The sequence below is a fragment of the Sporothrix brasiliensis genome (assembly GCF_000820605.1).
Source record: "Sporothrix brasiliensis 5110 chromosome Unknown Cont15, whole genome shotgun sequence".
NCBI classification, from domain to species: Eukaryota; Fungi; Ascomycota; class Sordariomycetes; order Ophiostomatales; family Ophiostomataceae; genus Sporothrix; species Sporothrix brasiliensis.
The window spans coordinates 1,798,523-1,819,372 of record NW_024467134.1 but is presented as its reverse complement, the minus strand read 5'-3'; the positions used below and the strand labels follow the sequence as shown (position 1 = coordinate 1,819,372).

General features: G+C 56.0%; 6 protein-coding genes across 6 annotated transcripts; 2 read left to right on the top strand and 4 right to left on the bottom strand.

Moving 5' to 3' along the window:
- Window positions 1-783: 783 nt before the first annotated feature.
- On the bottom strand, window positions 784-1,604 carry SPBR_06147 (glutathione S-transferase; the record flags this gene model as incomplete). Its single annotated transcript, XM_040764409.1, has 4 exons — window positions 784-916; window positions 977-1,148; window positions 1,275-1,432; window positions 1,570-1,604. 4 exons carry the CDS (start codon window positions 1,602-1,604, stop codon window positions 784-786), a joined length of 498 nt encoding a protein of 165 aa, XP_040622280.1.
- A 1,539-nt stretch (window positions 1,605-3,143) lies between these two features.
- Window positions 3,144-5,054, bottom strand: SPBR_05742 (DNA polymerase lambda subunit; the record flags this gene model as incomplete). Its single annotated transcript, XM_040764005.1, has 1 exon — window positions 3,144-5,054. The coding sequence occupies one exon, from the start codon at window positions 5,052-5,054 to the stop codon at window positions 3,144-3,146; it is 1,911 nt and encodes a 636-aa protein (XP_040622279.1).
- A 998-nt stretch (window positions 5,055-6,052) lies between these two features.
- SPBR_05918 (uncharacterized protein) lies at window positions 6,053-7,475 on the top strand (the record flags this gene model as incomplete). Its single annotated transcript, XM_040764181.1, has 4 exons — window positions 6,053-6,104; window positions 6,282-6,393; window positions 6,468-6,820; window positions 6,910-7,475. 4 exons carry the CDS (start codon window positions 6,053-6,055, stop codon window positions 7,473-7,475), a joined length of 1,083 nt encoding a protein of 360 aa, XP_040622278.1.
- Window positions 7,476-10,102: 2,627 nt separating this feature from the next.
- SPBR_05831 (MFS multidrug transporter) lies at window positions 10,103-11,751 on the bottom strand (the record flags this gene model as incomplete). The annotated part of the gene is made up of 3 exons (XM_040764094.1): window positions 10,103-10,579; window positions 10,654-10,670; window positions 10,740-11,751. The coding sequence occupies 3 exons, from the start codon at window positions 11,749-11,751 to the stop codon at window positions 10,103-10,105; spliced, it is 1,506 nt and encodes a 501-aa protein (XP_040622277.1).
- A 1,915-nt stretch (window positions 11,752-13,666) lies between these two features.
- On the top strand, window positions 13,667-15,298 carry SPBR_05838 (bifunctional polynucleotide phosphatase/kinase; the record flags this gene model as incomplete). Its single annotated transcript, XM_040764101.1, has 2 exons — window positions 13,667-14,844; window positions 14,926-15,298. 2 exons carry the CDS (start codon window positions 13,667-13,669, stop codon window positions 15,296-15,298), a joined length of 1,551 nt encoding a protein of 516 aa, XP_040622276.1.
- A 629-nt stretch (window positions 15,299-15,927) lies between these two features.
- On the bottom strand, window positions 15,928-17,961 carry SPBR_05713 (uncharacterized protein; the record flags this gene model as incomplete). Its single annotated transcript, XM_040763976.1, has 1 exon — window positions 15,928-17,961. The coding sequence occupies one exon, from the start codon at window positions 17,959-17,961 to the stop codon at window positions 15,928-15,930; it is 2,034 nt and encodes a 677-aa protein (XP_040622275.1).
- Window positions 17,962-20,850: the final 2,889 nt, after the last annotated feature.

Here is a 20,850-nt window from a genome sequence, read left to right as displayed (position 1 = left end):
GTGGGGAGCAGGAAAGGGGAGGAGGAGAGGCGGCGACGACAGCGGCGGTGATGGTTGGATGGCGATATTGTGTGTGGAGTGGGTTCCTTCCCGTGTTGGGCGGTCGAGGCCAGTTTGGTCTTCTGGGCTGGACTCTGCTGGACTGTGGCGCAAAGCTCTGTGTTGGTGTCTCTTGCCCCTCTTGGTGCAGCTCTTCAGGGGTGGCGGGGGCTGTCAACAGGGCCTGTCAACAGAAGGCGCCAGCAACTTGGTATGCAGTCGTAGTTTGCAATTAGGAGGGGAGTAATTACACAGCAACCGTCGCTACAGGGGATCCGAGAGCTGTAGCAGCGTGGCGTCTGCCTGTGGCTCAGCAAATTCGGGAGGACAACAAGGTGAGCTAAAAGTGGGTCTACAAACAAGCCAGCTGTTATCATTTTAGTGGGAAAGACACAGGGGAGGAACGGGGAGGAACGGGCGAAAGTCACATGTTCTGCTCTCCGAAGGGCTCCGCCAATCCCAATGGCGGGAGCAGCCCAGCCTCGCCTTGTCGTCGGACGGAATTTGGCTCGTCTTACAGGATGACTGCCAACGTGCTTACGTGCTCTCACTTACACGACGACACCTGCCAAAGTAGTGCATGTTGTGTTTATAATTGCTCTTTTTTTGTTGTTTTTATACTCCAAATTTAAAATTTCCGATTGCATCACCAAAAGAGAACCACATGCTGCTCTCTCTGTAGGAGAGCACCACCTCGACTAGAAATCCCACCGGCCGAACATACAGCAAGCTACAGCGTGCGGCTTACAGCAAGGGCTGGATGAAGGTGTAGGCCGTGTAGGCAGACGCTAGCTTCAAGGCCACATCGAGGACGTAGTGAACGGTACCACTTGTTGTATTAGCAAAATGTTCTCGACGAGTCCGGCCACTGCTCGATCTTTGGACAAAAGACAGGCACGTAGGGTAACTAAGGCACAGGAGGCACAGAAGAACTTACATGTGACGGCCCTTGGGACCGTTCTTGACGTAGCCGCGAGCGTACAGGACACGGGCAATGGCCCAGGCGACGCCGGCGCTGGCGCTCAGGATGGGGAACCGGAGGCCGCTGATGAAGAGGGCGCCCAGGAAGGTCGGCAGGTTCTCACCGAAGTTGGCATGGGCTCTTTGGGCTGTTTGGGGACCTAAGTTAGCTACTGACGCGAGGCAACGCAGCCCTGGCCTGCCTTTTCGGAGCAATAAAGGTGGCAGGGTCGCAGACTGGCGGAGGGCAGAAGGACAAATACGGAGAGACATACCACAGTTAAACTGGAAGGCGGCGTTGTCCTTCTGGGCGAGCTCCGCGCTGGCGTAGCAGTTGGGGTACGGGATCTTGGCGGCCCTGCGGTAAGTGCCGGTCAACATGGAGTGGTAGGCGTTGACGAAGAAGATGGCCGTGGCGGCGCCGAAGACGTAGCTATTTGGAGACGTGTGAGCTGGTGCAGGGCAACGTAACGATAGTCGCAGTTGCAGGGAAACGGGAAACAGGGACGACAAGAAAGAGGCCAAACAGACAAAGCAAGAGTGAGTAAACAAATGCGAGAAAGGACCTACCCATATTCGGCCGGGACTTGGATGGTAAGAGACATGATGCAGCTTTTGGAACGTATGTACGATGCTGGCTAGTTTGCAGAACAAAACGAGATGCTAGTTGAATACTGAAGATGGGCAAAAGGTAAAGAAGTCCAAGAACCAGGTAAAAAAAAGAGTAGCAAACAAGAAGCAGAAGTCAAACCTCGGCCTAGAGGGAGTGGAGGGCTGGCCGGCTGTTTAATATTCAACGACGTGGAGGCTACAAAGGGGCGTCTAGCCGCTGTCTCTTGCCTCATGTGCCGAATGAAGGAAAACGGAGCCCCGAAATATGAAAACAAGTCTTGTCTGTGCGGCCCTCGATTTCCCAAACCCCTAAAGGTAAAGACGTCCCCAAAACGACGGGTCGAGCTACTGGCTCGCCCTGGTGGCGTCGGGGCATTCGCTGGTTGAGATTTAGCGAGCCGCCAATGGCCCGTGGCGCGTAGTACGGGTTCAGGCATAGGCTTCAGGATGGCGTAAGTGCCTCTTAGAAAGTTGCGCCGCCGAGTGTACGACATGTATGTTTTGCCTAGACACGGTGTGCGGCTCATAGTGACCCCCAGTTCCTGCCAAAAAAAAAAAGGTAACACCCACGGACGGACTGACTCGCGCTCCGTTTGCTCCCGCTCCGACTCGCCAAAGCGTTACACGTAGTACACAGACTTGGGAAGGTGCGACTCTACGGACGTCGTCGCGGCCACAATACGAGGCTGTCTCATGACTTGCTGTGTAATGTAAGAATGATAGCTTGCTCTTATTAAAGACCCGAATGGCCTCTCCTCTGTCCGTTATGTTCAGACGGCTTCATATTGTGTTTGTTTCTCGTCGCTGATCGCTTGGTGCTTTGTTTTGCAGTCGTTTGCAGCAGGGACATATATTCGTCCGAATCGCCGACGGGGCGGACAGTTTTTGCTCTTGCCCAATCTGGTGTTGAAAGCCCCCAGACTTGCAGTGCGCTCCTGCCGCTGTCTCCCTATGGCACGCGGTTCCAGAGCAAAATGGAACACCATAAGGGGGGCCGGTCGCAGCAGGCGCGGAAACAAGCCGAAAGCCTTCTTTATACTTCTGTGGTTCCGCCGCTCCAGTTAAATTGGCATTGATTTTTCAGCAAGGCAGGAAAAGTCTCCGGGTGAGGGATGTGTGGATCGGCAGATGTATGCGATGTTTGCCATGTTTGCCATGTGTATCGTCTCACAAGCTGTACGTGAAAAAAATGCGCGAAAAAGGGCAATGCGATTGAATGAAAATATCAACGCCAAATACAGCATCTCGTGATAGCCAGGGACAAGGCTGTGATGGCAAGCTAGATAATGACCAGGCTGCGGCAACGTGTCACTCGAAAACCTTAAATCGACAGTGCTTATTCGCTCCGTCTGGAGCCTCGTTGTCTGGCGTTGCCGCATAAGCACAACGGGCGCAAATGGCAACTCCAATGGCGTGCTTACGGACACGCCTGGCGCCATCGCAGCGCACCCGTACTGCCCGTCCACATGCCTGGTCAGGTTAGGCAATGTTTTCCAACACCAGCCGGCTCATCCCGCTCAGTCAACATCTGATCATCCAGTGCACCGCTCGTTCGGCGGACGAAACTCCAGCCCAAGCGCGTCAAACACACGCCGCTCGGCTGTCAGCATATCCGGCGCAGGGTCGCCCCCATAGTACCCTTCCAAGTCCACCACCGATCCGTCCGTTCTGCTGCGCGCGCCGCTGCTGTCGAAGCGCAGGCCCTTTTCGTACTTGCAATACCGCCGCAGGTCACGTTGGAACGTCGTCCCACTGGACCAGCCGAGCACGGCGCACCCGACTGTCTTCCACGGCGACACGATAATGTCCACCCGACGGTGTGGGTTGGTGTTTTTTTTCTTCGCTGGTTCCGCATCTGTTTTGGCGTCCTCTTCCCCGTCTTCCGCTTCCATCGGCTCCTGCCAGACCACCAGTGCTTTGTCAAGTGTGTCAAACCCGCCACCGCCGCCGCCGCCGCCGCCGCCGCCGCTTTGCGAGTCGAGGTTGTGCTTGGGCGCATTCCCTTTCCAGCTCACCGCCTCTTGGCCGCGCTCCGAATTGGCTGTGCTGAGTGTCAGGGTATGCGTCACCAGCCCGGCCTGCTCAAGCGATAGAACAAGCCGTCCAATGAAGAGATGTGTCGCCGCCTCGTCTGGGTGGCTGATGAGAATGTCGACGTCGCCGCTGAGCTCCTTACCCCGGCGGTAGCCGCCCACAATCACCATCTGGAACCCCTCCTGCAGGTTGGTGGCGTGCTGCAACACCCGATCGGCAATGGCTTCGACTTGCACGCGCGTCAGCGGGTCCTGCAGTTCGTCGTAGTACTTGACGCCAATCTGCTGCACCCGCGTCAGCTCTGCCCAGCCGTACTCGATCACGTCGTCGAGGTCCCGCCAGCCCTTGTTGTAGAATGCGCGTGCCGTGGTATCGGCCACGCCCCAAATGTTGTAAAAGAGACGCAGGACCGCCAGCCGCGCGTCGGTCTCGTCGGTCTCGGCTTCACGCACGTGCCCACCGTTGGCCTGGAACTCGCGGAACAGCTCGGCCGTCTTGGGCCCGCACCCCCGCAGGCGGCTGACTTCGCGGGGCGTGGACAGCTTGTACGGGTAGGCGGCGATCGTGGCAATGGCCGTCGAGTACGCCCGGATGCCAATCTTGTCGCCCGTGAGCTGCCTCGCCACGCGGATGGTCTTGAGCGCGTCGACAAACTTGTCGTTTGGGCAGTGCACGGGCGTTGACCGCTGGCACGAGTAGGTGGTGTGCAAAAAGTCGGGGATGGGTGGTAGCGTTTGCATCTCGTCCATGTCCGAAGTCGACTGCCGAATCAACGACGGCCGCGGTAGTGGTGCTCCGGTGTCGAGCTTAGTCCTGCGTGGCGACTGGAAAGGCGCGCTGCCGTGGCCGCCAGCAGCCGCAGCGTCGGCCTGTGCGCGCTGCAGGATGTCGTCCGACCTTGGCACTGGGGATGAGAATGTGGACGGCTCTACTGTCGGCTCTGGCTGCACCCTACGGCCTTCGTAGACCATGTATCCGTCGTCCAAAGGGAGGACCTCGCCACGAGCGACCGAGTCCGTAAACCAAGAAAGCTTGACTACTTTCAGAATGGGCTCTGGTGGTGCTACAACCTGGACGCCGTCGTCGTCCGACGAGCTCGATATGACGATCGGCACCGGAGATCGGCCACCGAGCTTCCTCCGTTTTGCAGCCGGAGGGGCAGCAGCCGGCGTTCGCGTTGGCGCAGACCTGGCCCTCTTTCCGGGCTTTCGCAGTTCAATCGTCGCAATGCCGAGGCGCCTCAGCTCAAACTGGGCTCTCTCTTTGTTCGACAGCGTGCCCAAAAAGATGTCCGCTTTGCTTGCGTCGGTCGTTAATGATGGGATCTGTTTCTGCAGCGTTTCAAACTCGTCTGTTGGGAGGCGGCCTGGTAGCAAATATATGCTAGGGAAGGTGAGTTTGCCTGCCATTGTGTCTTATGCATGGCGTCGCACACGCGGTATGTCTCTCAGCGGTATCCCTTGTCTCGAGACAGGTGGGATGCCTTCACCGTCGTCATTTTCAAGTGCCTGGGTCTGGGTCCAAACAAGATACGGCAACGAGGCAGATGGCGGGAAGTGCGCTATGTAGGGGTGCAGAAGATGTAAGGGTGGTTATTTCGACTAAACACGGGTTGAAACAACATCTAGAGCAATCACGAAGCATGCAGGTTGTGGTGAGTTCCTACGTATAGGATATAACGACTAAAAGATACTGGTGACGCAGATGTGTCATTTGTGGGTCCGATTACGACAAGTGAAGGGGAGAACTGCCCTCCAAATTAACGCTTCCAGGAGGACATGTTAGGTCAGTCCAGGTACCTTTTAGCGGTTTACAGTGGACTAGCCAGGCCCACGCCAACAATTATCTGCTAAACGGGCAGAAGCTGGATAGTGGTGCTTCCCCCCAGATCCACTTACATCTTCTGTTATTCCAACGATAGTAGTTCCTGTTTGGTAGTTGCAAACCGGCTTGTTTTACGCAGTCGCGCCTTCCCCGCGAGTATTTCTTGCCTCAGTCGCAGCTTCTGTAAATGCTTCCATCCCTCAAAACGTACAAGGCAAGAGCAAACGCGCGTTTTGTAGAGAGGCAGGCTCCCAACTCTTTCGTAGGGAAGGAGAAAGCAACTCACTCTTGCCTCAGCCGTTGTAGCCACCAAATACGACACAGCGCGTCAACAGTGCAGTCATCCTCTTGCCGTGTGCTGTTGGTCTGTTTTTGGCTAACCCAATCCACTCGCCTGCTCCAGGTGGCTCCTCTTTTGAGAGTCCCCACTTTTCCTGCGCAGTATTTTGCCTCCCTTTTTCTCACTCTTCGCTCTTCCTCCTCAACCTCTGGCGTTTGTGTCTGCTGTCATACTCTCCTCCATCGCCATCATCGTCGAAGGAAGAACAGGACAACTCACACGATCAATCGCATCAAGAGCAACATGGCGAGTACAGCAATGGACTACGAGCCCACCAACGGTGAGCGCTTCGAAGGTGCGTTTTGTGGCCTTTTTGGGGGTTGTTTTGCAGGCTTTTTTTCTTGTTTTGGGACGTTTTTTCGCGATCCTTGCGTGGCACATCGCCACTGCACATCGAAACGACGACACATCACGTCTTCTATCACACTCATCTTATTTATCTCTCACGCTTCAAATGCTAACTTCCATCCAGATGACGGTGCTCGGTACGAGCGCGACGAGCAGCGCAGTGCTTCGCCGCGTCGCGACGAGGGCCAGGAGAGTGCCCCCCGGCGTTCTGCTTCCCCTGGCACTGCCGGCGACAGGTACGATACGTTTCCTGCATCTTTCCATTCCAGAGCATTCGACGGCACTCAGTCTAACGATACCTCCGTCGCAGACCCAAAGACAATGGCGGCTCGCGTTCTGGCGATGCCGATGATGACGGTGCAGTCAACCCCGGCTCCAACCTTTTCGTGACCGGCATCCACCCGCGCCTGTCAGAGGCTGAGGTGTCGCGCATGTTCGAGAAGTACGGCGAGGTTGAAAAGTGCCAGATCATGCGCGATCCCCACAGCAAAGAGTCGCGTGGTTTCGGCTTCGTCAAGATGGTCACGTCGGAGCAGGCCGATGCCGCTAAGGACGGCCTTCAGGGCGAGGTCATCGATGGCCGCTCGCTCAGCATTGAGAAGGCCCGCCGGGCCCGCCCCCGCACGCCCACCCCTGGCAAATACTTCGGTCCCCCGAAGAGAGGTATGTAGCTGGCACTCTCTGAATTGATTTCCGTGTCTTTTCTTGTTGTCTTGTCACGCGACACTTGACTAACATTCTCGTCATCATAGACCCCCGTGGTGGCGGCCGCTTCGACAGAGGTGATGACCGCCGCCGTGGTGGTGGTGGTGGCGGTGGTGGAGGTGGCTACAGCGGTGGCTACGGTGGTGGCCGTGACGACCCTTACCGGTACCGTGGCTACGACCGTCGCTACGAAGAGCGCGGCGGTGGATACGACCGCAGCTACCGTGACGACCGCGGCTACGATCGTGGTGGTGGCTACGACCGTGGCTACGACCGTGGCGACCGCGGTGGTGACCGTGGTTTCCGTGATGACCGTGGCGGTTACGACCGTCGTGACCGTGACGACCCGTACGGTGGCAGCAACGGTGGTGGCCGCGGCGGTGACCGCGGCGGTGACCGCGGCGGTGACCGCTACGGCGCTCGTGAGGACCGTGACCGTGGCTACGGTGGCGGTCGCGAAGACCGTCGTGGTGGTGGATACGACCGTGGTGGTGACCGCGATGGTCCCCGCTCTCGCGACCCTGCTCCCACCGGCCCGGGCGGCTACGGCGACAGTGCTCCCCGCGACCGCGACTACGGCCAGCGGTACGACACCTCCGAACAGAACGCTTAAACGTTATACGTGTCAAACATCTGCGCTAACGCATCTCTTGCGCTCTCCGACAGGGCTTAAGTGTTCCGTTTCCGATCAACTGCTGTGTCGCTTTCGAATACAATAATCCAAAAAAAAAAACTTAATTGCACGAATGTAAGCCCTGATTTGGCTCACGCAACCCAACTCCCAGCCCTGTCCAACAAACATCACCTGTCTGGACAACGCAATTGCACTACGCGCTTTATCATATTCTCGTCTCTTGTTTATTTGCACACTGTACTATTTTCTATTTCCTTTTCCTACCCGACACTCGGTTTCCGATCAATTTGTCATCAAAATTTTCGAAGATGGGGATGCGTTTACGAGTTTCTTATTTGCGGTACTTGTCTCTGAAAACGGAACTGAATAATAGGCACGAGACGGCCGGGCATAACATGTCCTCGACCTGCGAACGGCAGACTCACGGCTTCGCTTATAACTTCGGTTTCTCACGTGGTCCTGGTTTATTTTCGACGCATTTAGTTTCCTTTCTTGATTTGTTATCTGTTCTGTTTTTTTCTTTTCTGTTCTCTGTTTTCTGGTTTTCTTTTTCTTTTTTTCGTCACTTACTCTGTTCTTTCGATTTTCAAAGTCACGATCGGCGGACCATGGCATCCGCAATAAAAGGGGCGATATTTCTTTTCGACATGAAAGCAGATAGTACGGCGGACAAAGAAAGCAGCAGCAGTAATTCAGGAAGCAAACGTCAGAGCAGCAAAATCAACAAACGCAGCACGGATCAGAGCAGCACACAGAAAGACAGAAACGCAGAACCGCACAACCGCAGCGGCAAGGATCAGCAAATGTCAGCAAGGCAGCTTTTGTTCTTTTTTTATCCTAGTCGTCGTTCATCAATTTTCAACCTCGTCCCATGGAATGCCAGTACCTCGCCCCAGTTCAACCACGCGTTCGGCGACATATTCTTTAAGAGCTTCTTCCCGCACATCCCAGCCCAACCATCTTCCTGGCCTCTCGTTGCTTGCCGCCTTTCCACAGTTTTGGTTCTCGCTCGCTGTCCTTTGACATTCTAACCCCCTCCCCTATCCCGCCTCGTCGCACTTTCCCGGCCCCATGTCACTGGTCGCGTCTTTTATGGCCCTTGACTGTACGAATATGTGTACGAATATCCGAATATGTGTACAGTGTCTCGCCTAATGGCTCGCCGCATTGAGCTTCTCTATTTCCAATTGCCATTCAACATCTCGATATGCTCTCCCTCCGTCAAGACTGTTTGCACAGTGCACAGTCGTCGTTTTCGTTCTCGTCGCCAAGGCACTTTTGCCTGTCACCTGTGCTCACTTAATCTTTCAATCAAAATCAAACGCATCTGTGCCACCCAATCCGCGCTGCACGTAGCCGCCAAACAATAAATTGCGGAAAACCAACTCTCTTCATCGCCCCCAATAACACGCCATAAACGTCATTTTTTTGGTTCATTTTTTCTGGTTCTCCTCACCGCCAGTTTCTAGAATCCCAAACAAACGCCCGTTGTCGTGATTCAGAAACCTCCGCATCGTGAAGATCAATACAGCCGGCTCTGGGCCAACCGTTCACCCCATCGTCTCATCCTCATTCTCTCTTCTTTCGCCCGGTGTCACCCATAGGCGTGGCCAGCAAGCCTCGTTTTGTCTCTGCCGCCCCTGTTGGTTCTCTCCCGTTTGTCACAATTGGTCGCACTTTTAACCAACATTGCCCCTCATGCCGACGAGCTGTCATATAGCCGCAACAAACACAGCCAACATGCCCCGCGCCTGTGGAAATGGATGCATGACAGACGGCACATAGTAGACGGCAAACGGCAAATGGCAGACGCCAAAAAAAGCGAAGCAATAAAGTGCCTTTTGTCGCTCCTGCACAGCAGCAATCCATGCCGTGAGGATCGGCCAATAAACTTCCGAACGTACGCGACCGCGCGGATGCACGTCATTATTTTTTTTTTATCACCACGGGTGAAACAAATGAATTTGCTGTCGATTTATACGCCGACATTTGGCAAACACCTCTCAAGCTTGCAGCCTACAGCACACAATCACGGGTACTCGTTGCGATCGCCTCTGACAAAAGAATGGTCACACAAACCGACAGAGACCCGCTGTGACACACCTCCCTTTTCTCTTTTTTTTGCCCTTTCCGGTATATTATTGGTTACACTAACAAGACAGGTTGATATGCATCCTCGCCTCTTCGGGGAAGACCAGGTAAGACAAACGCTTTGGGGCGTGTTCGTCTCCCAACAGCACGAACGCAATGTACCACTTCTCATCCCATACCCAAACGAAACCCACTGTCAAGTTGACATGAGACTGAAAAAAGCTGTCTCTTCCCTTTTTTGCGTAGCAAATACTGTAGCAAGTGGCTATGGTCTACTTTGTGCTCTTGTCTGTTTCCAAAATCACCCAAAAGGTAGGTTCTTAGTCTGCCTTTAGCGACTTGGCAGTATTAGAAATGAATTTTTTGTGGTAATCAATCTACTATCATCTATTTCTACCATGCAATGCTACGTGCTGTATTGTATTACGTGTGTATGTACGTGAGTAACGAATATGGGGCAACATTAGGAGGAAGAGGTATACCACGACGCGAGAGGGCTGTAGCATTGGCCGTTTTTACAACTCCACCGGCCACCGCCGCCGGGTGGTGGCACCGTACTTGTAGAAAACAACGGGCAGGGGCGTCATCACCAGTGCAATGACGGCCAGCACGGTGTTGCCGCCGCCGTAGTCGAGGGCGGCATAGAGGGGCGCGCCGGCGAGAGGCAGAAACGCGCCCATAATAGACATGGCGGTCCGGTTGGCGGCGACGGCCGAGGCGGCAAAGGGCGTGAAGGCGTCGACCAAATAGGTGACGACGGGGATAAAGATGCCAATGATACCAATACCAAAGAACAAGAGGCTGATGACGGGACAGGACCAGTGGACTCGTTCCTGGGTGGACCAGCCATACCAGAACAAGGAAATGGGGACGCAGGCGGCGTAGTAGACGCAATGGGGCAGGCGCATTTCGGGTTCGTAGACGCCATTGTTTTGTTTTGTGAGCTTGGCAATGGTGCGGTCGTTTGTGGCCATGATGAGAGCGAGGCCAAGCTAAGCTGTTAGTTGGGGGTGGAGGGGGTGGGAAGGGGTGACAGGGCAATATGCCGAAAAGACGAGGTACTTACAATCATGCCGATGCCGACTGTTGGGGGTCTGTCAGCACTCTTATGATTGTAATATGGTTATTCTGCTGGGTCTTTGGAGAACGTACACGGAGCATAGGCGAGCCCGGCGACGGAGACGTTCCAGCCGTACAAATCACCAAAGACGGCCGGGATGGTGGTAAACATGAGGTACAACATGCCGTACATGGTGGCAATGTAAAAGGACAGCAGTGATGCAATGGCCGAGCGCGTCAGCAACTTGATAGGGCGGATGATGCTGCGCAGCAGGACGTCGCGCGTGCTCGTCTTGCGGTTGAGCAGAGGGTAGAGGTCGGCCCGGCCCGAGGACTTGCGCATGCGGGCCGCCTTTTTCTGGAGGACGCGGGGCGCGTACGTCTCGGGCATATACAGAGTAAGGCCGGCATTGGTGGCGCCCGTGACAATCAACAGCAGCCAGTAGGTCCAGCGCCAGTTGAGGTACTCGACGATAAAGCCGCCGCAGATGGGGCCGATGGCAGGGCCGACGCTCTGGGCCATGGTGATGAGGGACATGGTGAAGGTGCGCTTCTCGACGGGGAACAGGTCCGCCACCATGGCCGGCGCAATGGTCATGACGGCCGAGCCGCCGATGCCGGCAAACAGTTGCATGACAATGAGGGCGGGCATCGAGGGCGCGAGGGTGCCGCCGAGCAGCCAGGCATCGAAGAACCAGGTGGCTAGAATGACGACAGGGTAGCGGCCGTACACTTCGCTCAGAGGACCCAAGAACAGCGGGCCAATGGCGTAGCCAAGGACATAGATGGTGACCATGAAGGAGCCGACAATCTCCGAGGACTCGTGCAGCTCGGCCATGGTTGCAGCGATGCCGGGGGCGACCATGGACGAGGCCAGCGGGCTGAGGGTCGAGATGATGCCCATCATGGTCATAATGTAGGATTTTTTCCAAGCGGAGAAGTTGCGCGGGTTGGCCGGGTCGTCGAGCGAGTCCCAGCCGACGAGACCGTGGTCGGGGTCCATCAGCGCCAGGGGTTCGGCGGTGATGCCTTCCGTGGCCGTGGCGGTGCCGTCCGAGCCGTCAGAGCCGCTGCGGTCCGGGTTGTAGTCCTCGAGGGCGGCCATAGCGTCGTCATTGTCGAGCTGGCGCCCATCGTTTTCGGCAGACGCAAGGACGGACAACGGACGTTTTCGGCGCGAGCGAGGGAGTGGCGGGGCTTTGCTTCGTTTTGTTTTTCAAGGTCGATGTCCGGGTCGATGTCGCTGGCATGTTTTGTGCATTGGGGCATACTTCTTGCGTCTGGTCGTGTTTCCCTTTTTGTGTTTGCTGGTAATGGTGACGAGTCTGCCTCTGTTTTCTTCCGTAAGAACCCCATGGCGAAGACGTGCACCCCTGTGTGCGGTCGTCTTGATGTTTATTTCGAGATATCAGGCGTCCACTCTGTCGAACCTGAGAGCCTGAGACGACAATGTGAGTGAAGTGAATGTATCTGGAGAATATCCAGTTTGAATTCAACCGACCGGGTCGGTGTGGTCCGAAGATGATAAAAAAAATAAAACAAGACAGAAAGGCAAAAGAAAGACAAAAGAAAGACAAAAGACGGTAAAGACTGACGGAAAGAAACGGAACGGTCACCGTCACTCACAGTCCCACTGTTCAGCTGCTCTGCCAGCACCAACAATCTTCATATCGACGTAGTAGAGTATTTTTTCCGTTCCTTTCTTTTCTTCTTTTCTCGGTCTTCTTGCCTCCACTCCGGCTCCCTCCACTCCCTCTGCCGTGCCGAGTAGCCACGCATAGTATATAAGCGGTCGTCGTGGCCGCCCATTGACCGAGTCGGGTCTAGTGGCAGACGCCCCGGATGATGAGAACCGTAGCGCGGCATACTCTTCGTCTTCGAGTGTGGGGCCGCCCGGGCCATAAATACCCCAGCCCCGGACCACCTGCCGTAGCGGTGGTCAGTAGTTACACCCCAGAAGTGGAGGCAGGGACCAAGGTGCAGCCCATGTCGTGGCTAAGTATCCGTTTGTTCCCATGACTGTGTTTTGTACAGGTCCCATTGGTTTTGTTCTGGCGGCGCTTCTGGCATAACCGTGCTTGCTCGACGACACTGTCGTAATGGCCTCGACTCTCCCTCAAACCACTGACTCGCGTTTCATATGCGTGCTTCTGGTGTCCTTGCGCCGTCGGTTTGACTTGTCCCATTGCATATTGCATCCAAGATCGCCTTGACAGAGGATGCACATCTCCGGTAGAGCTCGGCCGAGCACTGGACACATGGCCTAGAAGTGTGCCAGGAGACTGCACCTTCTGAGGGTCAGAGAAGCGTCCCCGTGTCTTTGTCCAGCATATCTGATGGACAGAAGTGAGGCCTAACGTCGAGAGTTGTCAAGAATGAGACGAGACTTTGCGAATCTTCGCAGCATGATTGCGAAAAATATGTGCTGCAGGGATTTCGACTGTAGCCACCGGTCGACTGCTCGGCAACAGAGGAAAGATGAGGTGACTATGTTGTCGCCATGCTGCGACGGACAGCGGCACTTCCGCCTTGCAGTTGTGAATACGTTGTGTATAAAACGTTTTGTTTGCATTCAAAACAAGACGCAAGGCTGCTTCGATGCCTCCTTCCCCAATGGCCAGACTCAGTAAGCTCGACCTTTAGATGTCACTGGGTCACGCGTTGCGCCCCGCTTTTTACAGCTCCTGTTTAATGGGTTTCTGGTGCCTAGGGCGCGTCCCAAATGGGCAAGTGCGACACGCTGTCCGACATCGATAGCACAAAGCGAAGAAAAGAAATAGAAAAGACAGAAAAAAACGACATCCAATCACGACGGCGATGGGCAACCAACTTCTGCCTGCTCGATGACTTATGACTAACGACTATAAATACTCGAAACGACCTCGACAAAAGGGCCTGCGTCTCCTCCGCTCCCCAAGTAAATGCTACACTGCGGCATCCGACGAGCCGCTCGCCTCTTTTTCTCTTCTCCGCAACGGCTGCTCCTCTCCACCGTCCATTCTCAATCACACGTCTCCAAGATGCCCTCGCCCGCAGCGGCGCCGGCAAAGCGCAAGATTGCCGACCGTAGCAGTGGCAGTTCGGTGGTCACCGGCGCCAACAGCAACGCCCACGACCCAGCCATCTCTCCACCCCCCACAAAGCGCAAGACCCAGGCCTCCGTCTCCAAGACTGTCGTCGCCAACTTCTTCACGCCCGCCTCCCAGAAACCGAAGCCGCCGAAACCCCCGCCGAGCCAGGTGACGTGGGAGGAGCGGGCTCCGGCCGAGGGCCAGCCCACCAGTCTGCTGGTGGCCACGTTCGGGGGCGGGGCACGACGACAGCCTGTCATCGCGCCGATCAAAGTCGCTGCGTTCGACCTCGACTCCACCCTGATCACGACCGCCTCGGGCAAGAAGCACGCCGAGGGCGCGGGCGACTGGGCCTGGTGGGACCGGCGGGTGCCGGAGCGGCTGCGGGCGCTGCACGACGACGGGTTCCAGGTCATCATCTTTTCCAACCAGGGCGGCCTGGCCTTGCACCCGGATCCCAAAAAGGATGCGAAGAAGAAGAAGAACGATACACAAGACAGGGTGGCCGACTTCAAGAAAAAGTGTGCGCTGGTGCTGACGGACCTGGGCCTGCCGGTGACACTGTATGCGGCGACGGGGAAAGACCGGTTCCGCAAGCCGAGAACAGGCATGTGGGAGGAGATGGTACAAGACGTGGGGAGTCGCATGGCGAGCCACGATCGCGACAAGTCCGCGAGCGCCACCGAGGACAAACAGGACAAGGTGGGCGCCCGCGCGGACCAGAAGCAGGACGCACAGACGGTCGACGTTGACAACAGCTTCTTTGTTGGCGACGCCGCCGGCCGTCCGGCCACCGTGCGCAACGGCAAAAATGTCCCCAAAGACTTCAGCTGCAGCGACCGCAACCTGGCCGCCAACGTGGGCGTGCGCTTCGAGACGCCGGAAGAGTACTTTTTGGGCGAGGCGCCGCGGCCGTTTACGCGGGCGTTTGACCTGGACGACCACCCATTCGAGGATCCGAGTCCAACAACGGCCACGGCCACAACAGCGGCAAGCCCCTTTGTCAAGGGCACCGCCCCAGAACTGGTCGTCTTCTGCGGCCCACCCGGAGCCGGCAAAAGCACCTTTTTCCGCACACACCTGGCCCCGCTCGGCTACGAGCGCGTCAACCAGGATACCCTCAAGACGTAGGTCCGCTTCCGCCCGCACCGGGGCCATGTTGTCTCCTTGGTAAACCGTCCTGTCTAACACAACACCTCCTGCTCCAGAAAAGAAAAGTGCCTCAAGGCTGCGGCGGCTCATCTTCAGGACGGCGCCTCTGTCGTCGTCGACAACACCAACCCGGATCCGGCGACACGTGCGCTCTGGGTCGACCTCGCCAAGAAGGCCGGCGTGGCCGTTCGGTGCGTGTGGTTCACGACCAGCCCGGCCACGTGCGAGCACAACGACGCGGTGCGCGCGCTCAACAAGGCGCTGAACCCAGACAACCGGGAGGCGCTGCCGCGCATCGCGTTCAACGGCTTCTTCTCGCGCTTCCGGGAGCCCAAGCCGGCAGAAGGGTTCGCCGACATTACCCAAGTGGCCTTTGCCTTCCGCGGGACCGCGGCTGAGTATGCCATGTGGGGGAAATATTGGTTGTAGAAACATCCAGGGCATACGAAGTATTATGCTGAGAGTAGCAAATGAAACGAGAAAGAAGAAATAAAGTATGTTTAAATTTTTATTTTTTATTTTTATTTTTTTTTTTTGAGTTGAGAAAAATGGCATAAGATCTTTTTCTAAAAAGGCACACTGCCTGTGTCGGCTTTATATGTGATGGGTATGGTGTATGAATATATACAAAGGAAAAACTGAAACAAAAAAAAGGTATCTATGTACTCATAAAGGAATGTCGGGGGAATACTATATAAAAAGGGGTATCTTGGGCAAAAAATCAACAACCTTTTTTCTGTTCAGAAGAAAGGTCTGCCGTGAGGCGTGGTCTCATGACAAACAGAGCCGGGCCTGGGCCATTTGCATATCCAAAATGCAGGCCAGTCAACGACTCCGTACAAACGTCATCATTACTGTCTCCTTCTTTCTCGTTCGTTTTTGTCCTCCAATCGTGTGACAAATTACCTCCGCTGCGTCACCGTTTCGACTTGTGTTTTCGATTTTTTTTCCCTTCGCATTTGTGTCGTGTTGGATTTTGTGGTATAAGTTTCGGGTTTGTCGTCATTATTAAACAATATCGCCGAAAACGACGATATCGAGTAAGGGTCATAGTGTCATTATTTGCGGTGACGGACACGGTCAGCCAGACCGCGCAGAAACCGCGACATGGCGTGCTTCTCGCCGTGCGCGCCTGAGGGACCCGGAAACCCGGGCACACCGTGCTCCATGTACTCCACACGGTCCATGGGGCCAACAATGTCCTCGTCGCCGAGGCCGGGGAACTTGCCCTCCGCGTTGTCCAGGATCTGTGGGATCACGCACGACACGTCGTGGTGCTGAACAGGCGGTAGCATGCCGGGCGTCGCTGCGCACTCGCGGGCATCGCTGCCAGCGCGTGTCAGGACATTGGTAATATGCACTGTCGCAGCCTGGTGGGCGCGCTGCCACTCACGCTCCGTCTCCGCCCACTTGGCCTCGGTCAGCATGTATGTGTTGGACGTCGTGCCGTAGTGCTCGCCCGTGCGCACAAGGTGCTTGGCGTAGTTGATGCGCGCCTGCGCCCAGTCCTCGCACAGCGCGTGCAAGGCCTGGGTGTCGGTCGTGTCGTCCTCAGCCAAGTGGTACGGCTTGGGTAGGATCGTGTAGTTAGCGTGACCCAGACGATCGCACCACTTGTCGTGCGGCTCCTGCGCAACAGACACCGGGACGGAGATCGGCGCAGACGTCGCTGGTGTAACCGCCGAGGCTGACGCATTTTGCACGTTGGTCGCACCAAAGGGTACGTAGAACGAGGCCGTGGAGAATTGGCGGCGCAGAGGCGGAGGCTGCATTACTTCGGCCGGAGACGTGGGGGCTGTGGCTGCAACACTGATCCCGAGGCCCGTAGGCGCTGTTGGTGATAGCGGCGACAAGGACATGGCCGGGATGCCTGCGTCCGCAACAGGGCTGGTAAGGGGAAAACTGGAAAGACCATCGACGCCGGCAGGCGAGGTCACGGAAGACGCGACGGCGGGCGACTGAAGCGGCGAGGTCTGCAGAGACGGAGGCGGTAGGGGCGAAACAGGTTGCTGACGCTGTATGGCACTGCTCTCGGTCATTAAAGGTGGCAACAAGGGCGTGGCGGCCTTGGTGCGATCGCGCTCGAGGCTCGACAGAGAATCGTCCTCCGGCTCCTCGTGTGCGCTGCCGGAGGTCGGAAAGTGCTCGATGCTCTCCGTGCTACCGTAGTAGGAAGAAAGAGTAGGCGTCAGGATTGGCGCAGGCTCGAGGACGGGGGCCGGCTGGCCGGCCGACAGAGAAGATGAACGGCTAGAGGGCTGGCGAGACAGCGACGGTTCAGAAGCCGGAGCGGCCATGAGGTTGGCGTAGTTGCGCCGGGTGGTATGCGACTTGCTGCGCCACCGGGACAGTGCGTGGATGTGCGAGCCGAAGCGGAGGGTGAGACCGGAAAAGGCCGAGTCGTGTGTTGCATTGGATGCACGCGACATGACTGAAGCGGTGCTGCTGGCACGGTGGCGGTGTCGCTGAACAGAGGGCTCGTTGGCGGCGGCCTCCGAGTCACTGACAAAGCCGAGGTCGTAGATGAAGTCTTGCTGGTCATACGAAATGTCGTCACGGCCGTGTGAACAGGGCTCGTCACACAAACAGCGGTAGAGATGCGAAGTGCGGTGAGACAGTGTGAAGCCATCGCCATACTCGTGCTCCTCGGCAACACGCTCCAACAGATGTTCCTCTTTCACGTCCGGCAGCGGCCGCTTCACGGGGGCGCTCCCAGCCAGAGTCGCAGCACCAGCCGCAGCGACAACAGCAGCAAGGCCCGTGGCAGGGGTCGGTGACGCGGGGCATTCAGAGACGGAGGGTGACGGAATCGATAGTGGCAGATCGAGCGACGATGTCGAGCTTGAGTAGCGCAGGTGGCCAAGGCCACCGCTGCGGTGTGAGAAGGTAGGCGTGGCAGGCGAGGTGATGTCCGACATGGACGCGTTGTCGACAAGGAACAGGCCACCGTAGGCGTTGTTGGTGTTGTTGGCGCCGGCTTTGACAGTTATACTGCCGTCGACCATCTCCGTGGTTGCGTACTGTCCATCTTCCAGACGCTTGCGCCCCTCCACCAGCTGGGGAAGAACCAGGGGTTTGAGCTTGGCCGGCATGATAGAGCAGCAACAAGCAGCGTCGGCTGCTGCGTGTGCGCGCTGAGTGAGAAAAGGGGTCGCGTGTGCTTGTTGACTATTTTCTGCAGTTGGTGTGATGGGTCGTGAGGGTGGTGGTGTTTTATTAGTATTGCCTCGAAGCAGGCAAGTAGCTGCGCCGGAAGCGTTGGATGAACAACCACGACAGGGGAAACGTCAGTGAGTCGTAGACCGAACAATAACGGACTTGGCCCCCAAACCAAACAAGACCAATATACCGCCCGTCAATACAGCGGTCAAATAAGAGTCAATATAAAGAGGCGGTTCATAAAGCAATAGAAAATTGCCCGAGACGCGGGGTATGGCCTTTGAGCGTTGAGCTGGTTTGTTGATTGTTGGTTGTTTGGTTGTTTGGTTGTTGTTGATGGTGCAGCCGGCAAAATAGCCAAGGTTGTCTTGAACGAGAAATGAAACAAAAGGAACAAGTGGAAAGCAGTCATACGCAGCAAAGAAAGACGTGCGCGCAAAGCAACGAAGAAAAGACACTACCAACCCCAGAGTTCGTACGGTGCCTGCGTCTTATAGAAAGTTGCGATGGCAGCGGGCCGTTTGCCGGGGGGTCAAGACAGCCACAAACATCAAACCGTTGAAAGAGGCGTTCCGTTGTCGTCGAGCGATGAGTCGTTGAGGCGGCAGCAGCGTAAAGGCAAATGCAAAGCGGATACGTCGCAACGGGATATGGGATTGGGTTCGTTCGTTTGACGAGGCGGTCTCCTCCAGCGTTTGATACGTTTTGATACGTGGTTCGCCAGAAACGTCCAGGGTAGAAAAGCGAGCCAAAAAAGTGACCTGGAGTCTTTGGAATGATGCCAGACCACGTGTAAGTCGTCGGGCAGCCGCTTGCTTGCTTGCCCTCTATGTACCTTGCTGCGCTGTTTTTCTTTCTTTTTTTACCTTGGTCTGTCTTTTGCTCTTCTCCTTTTATTGAGTCGTCGATTGCTTGGCGACTCGCTTCAGGCCCTTTTGAATTCGAAGCGCGCGTGACAGACTGAGGGTCGTATGCATTTGCTGCGTTGGCCAGGGCGAGAGACCAGAACGATGGGCGGATGCAGGTCAGACCCTCTGACGACCCGTTGAAACGCACACAAATACTGCTGTACAAGCCACAAAAAGCAGCCGGGTGTTGCAGCGGGTTTCGGTTGGTGTTCTGGCTCGAGTCGTCTCCTGTTTGTCGACGGCGACCGGTAGTAATGCGTGGGGGTGCTGGCAGTGTTTGCTGTAAGACTCTGTGGGCGACAGCCAGGAGCTGTTTTGCTTGTTTGTGCTTTTTGCGCCCCACGTGAGCCACAAAAGGCGGGCAAACGAGTCGAGATCGGGTGCCCACGATGACTGGCCAGCGGTTGTCCTGCAGGATGCTGATGGGAGAATGGGGGGATGCGGGCGATGAGGTGTGACAGCAATGACTGGCTGTGGACGACGATGTTGGAGAAAGAAAAAAAAGTACAAAGTAAAAGAGAAGAGAGAGGAAGAGGAGGGGGAGAGAATATGAGTGGATTTGGAAAGAAGTAGAAGCTAGGCGCAGTTGGTCAGAGTCAACAAAAGAGGAAAGAGGTATACAAAACACACATGGCAAACAGATAGACAGGGAAAGAGCTTTCCAGTCCAATGGCCACACATAACCGAATATGGCGACAGGGCCAGTCCAGACCTTTCCTTTGACCGTTCTGGCGCCGGCGACTGTTTGTCTCCGGTGTATTTTTATGGGGACCTTGTGCTGGAGATCATCGACCAAAACAAACCGGCGTGGCACCGGAGCTGGCGGAAGAAGGGGAACAAGGAGGGTAAAATAGAGAAACGAGACAACAGCAGTGGCCACAAGAAGAGAAAACGAGAGGGAAAGTACAAAGTACAAGCCAGATACGTGATGCATGGACAGGCGAAATAGGCAGGAAAGAAACCGAGGGAGCCTGTAAGGAAAGAGCCACGGCGGGAAGACAAGAAGACATGCCCAAAGAGGCAAGGGCCACGACGACGCACGCAAAAGACAATCGACGTACGCGCAAAAACGACGGTAGGCAGAAACCAGAAGGCGGCAAAGAAGAAGAAAACCTCTCATCACTGCTGCTGACCGCAAGGGCATGGGGCGCTCCATCGGGGAAGAATAGCCACACGCCGCCAGGTGGGAATCAACGGGGTCCAGAGGCTTGGGATGAGCGCCATGGGAAGGAGGATGACGAGAGGCAGACCGACTGTCGAGAAGTGGCGGACGGCAGACGGCCGCCTGTGGGCCGTATTACAAACAAAAAACATGCCCCCTTGTAACCTGACTGGCGGGTGGCATCCTTCAGTTGTCGGCGGACCAGGGTCAGGGTCGGGATGACGGCTCACGCTCAGAAAAATCGCCCTAAAAAACCCTGCTAGCGGGTAAACAGTCGACAGTGGGAGGTGGCTTTCTACGTCGTTCCCTCTTTTTCTTCTTGTATCTGGCCAAGTCACGCGCTATACCGCAAATGGACGCGGTTGACCACACTATAGTTAGACGCCCGCCGCTTGTTCGCCATTTAGCACAGTTTTCACTACCTTTGCACATGCTTTGGCATTTGCCTTTGCACTTGCCTGCGCTTGCGGTCACTGGTTTCCTCTTTGGTTCTTGACGAAATACTACGGACAGCACCCACCCGCCCGCGCCTCGTGGTGGCCCCACCTTTGCATTGGCTGTGGCTGCCCGGAAGAGAATAAAAACTGGAGCACACTTCTTTTTACTCAGGTTCCGCCTTTGACAACCGGGTCTCGCTCGACATGGGTGGCCTGGCCAGCCGTGTGCACAGAAGTACACAGCGTCATACGACGAAGTGCCTTTTTAGGTGCAAGGGATGTATGTTTGTACTGCGTACTTTGGTTGCAAACCCG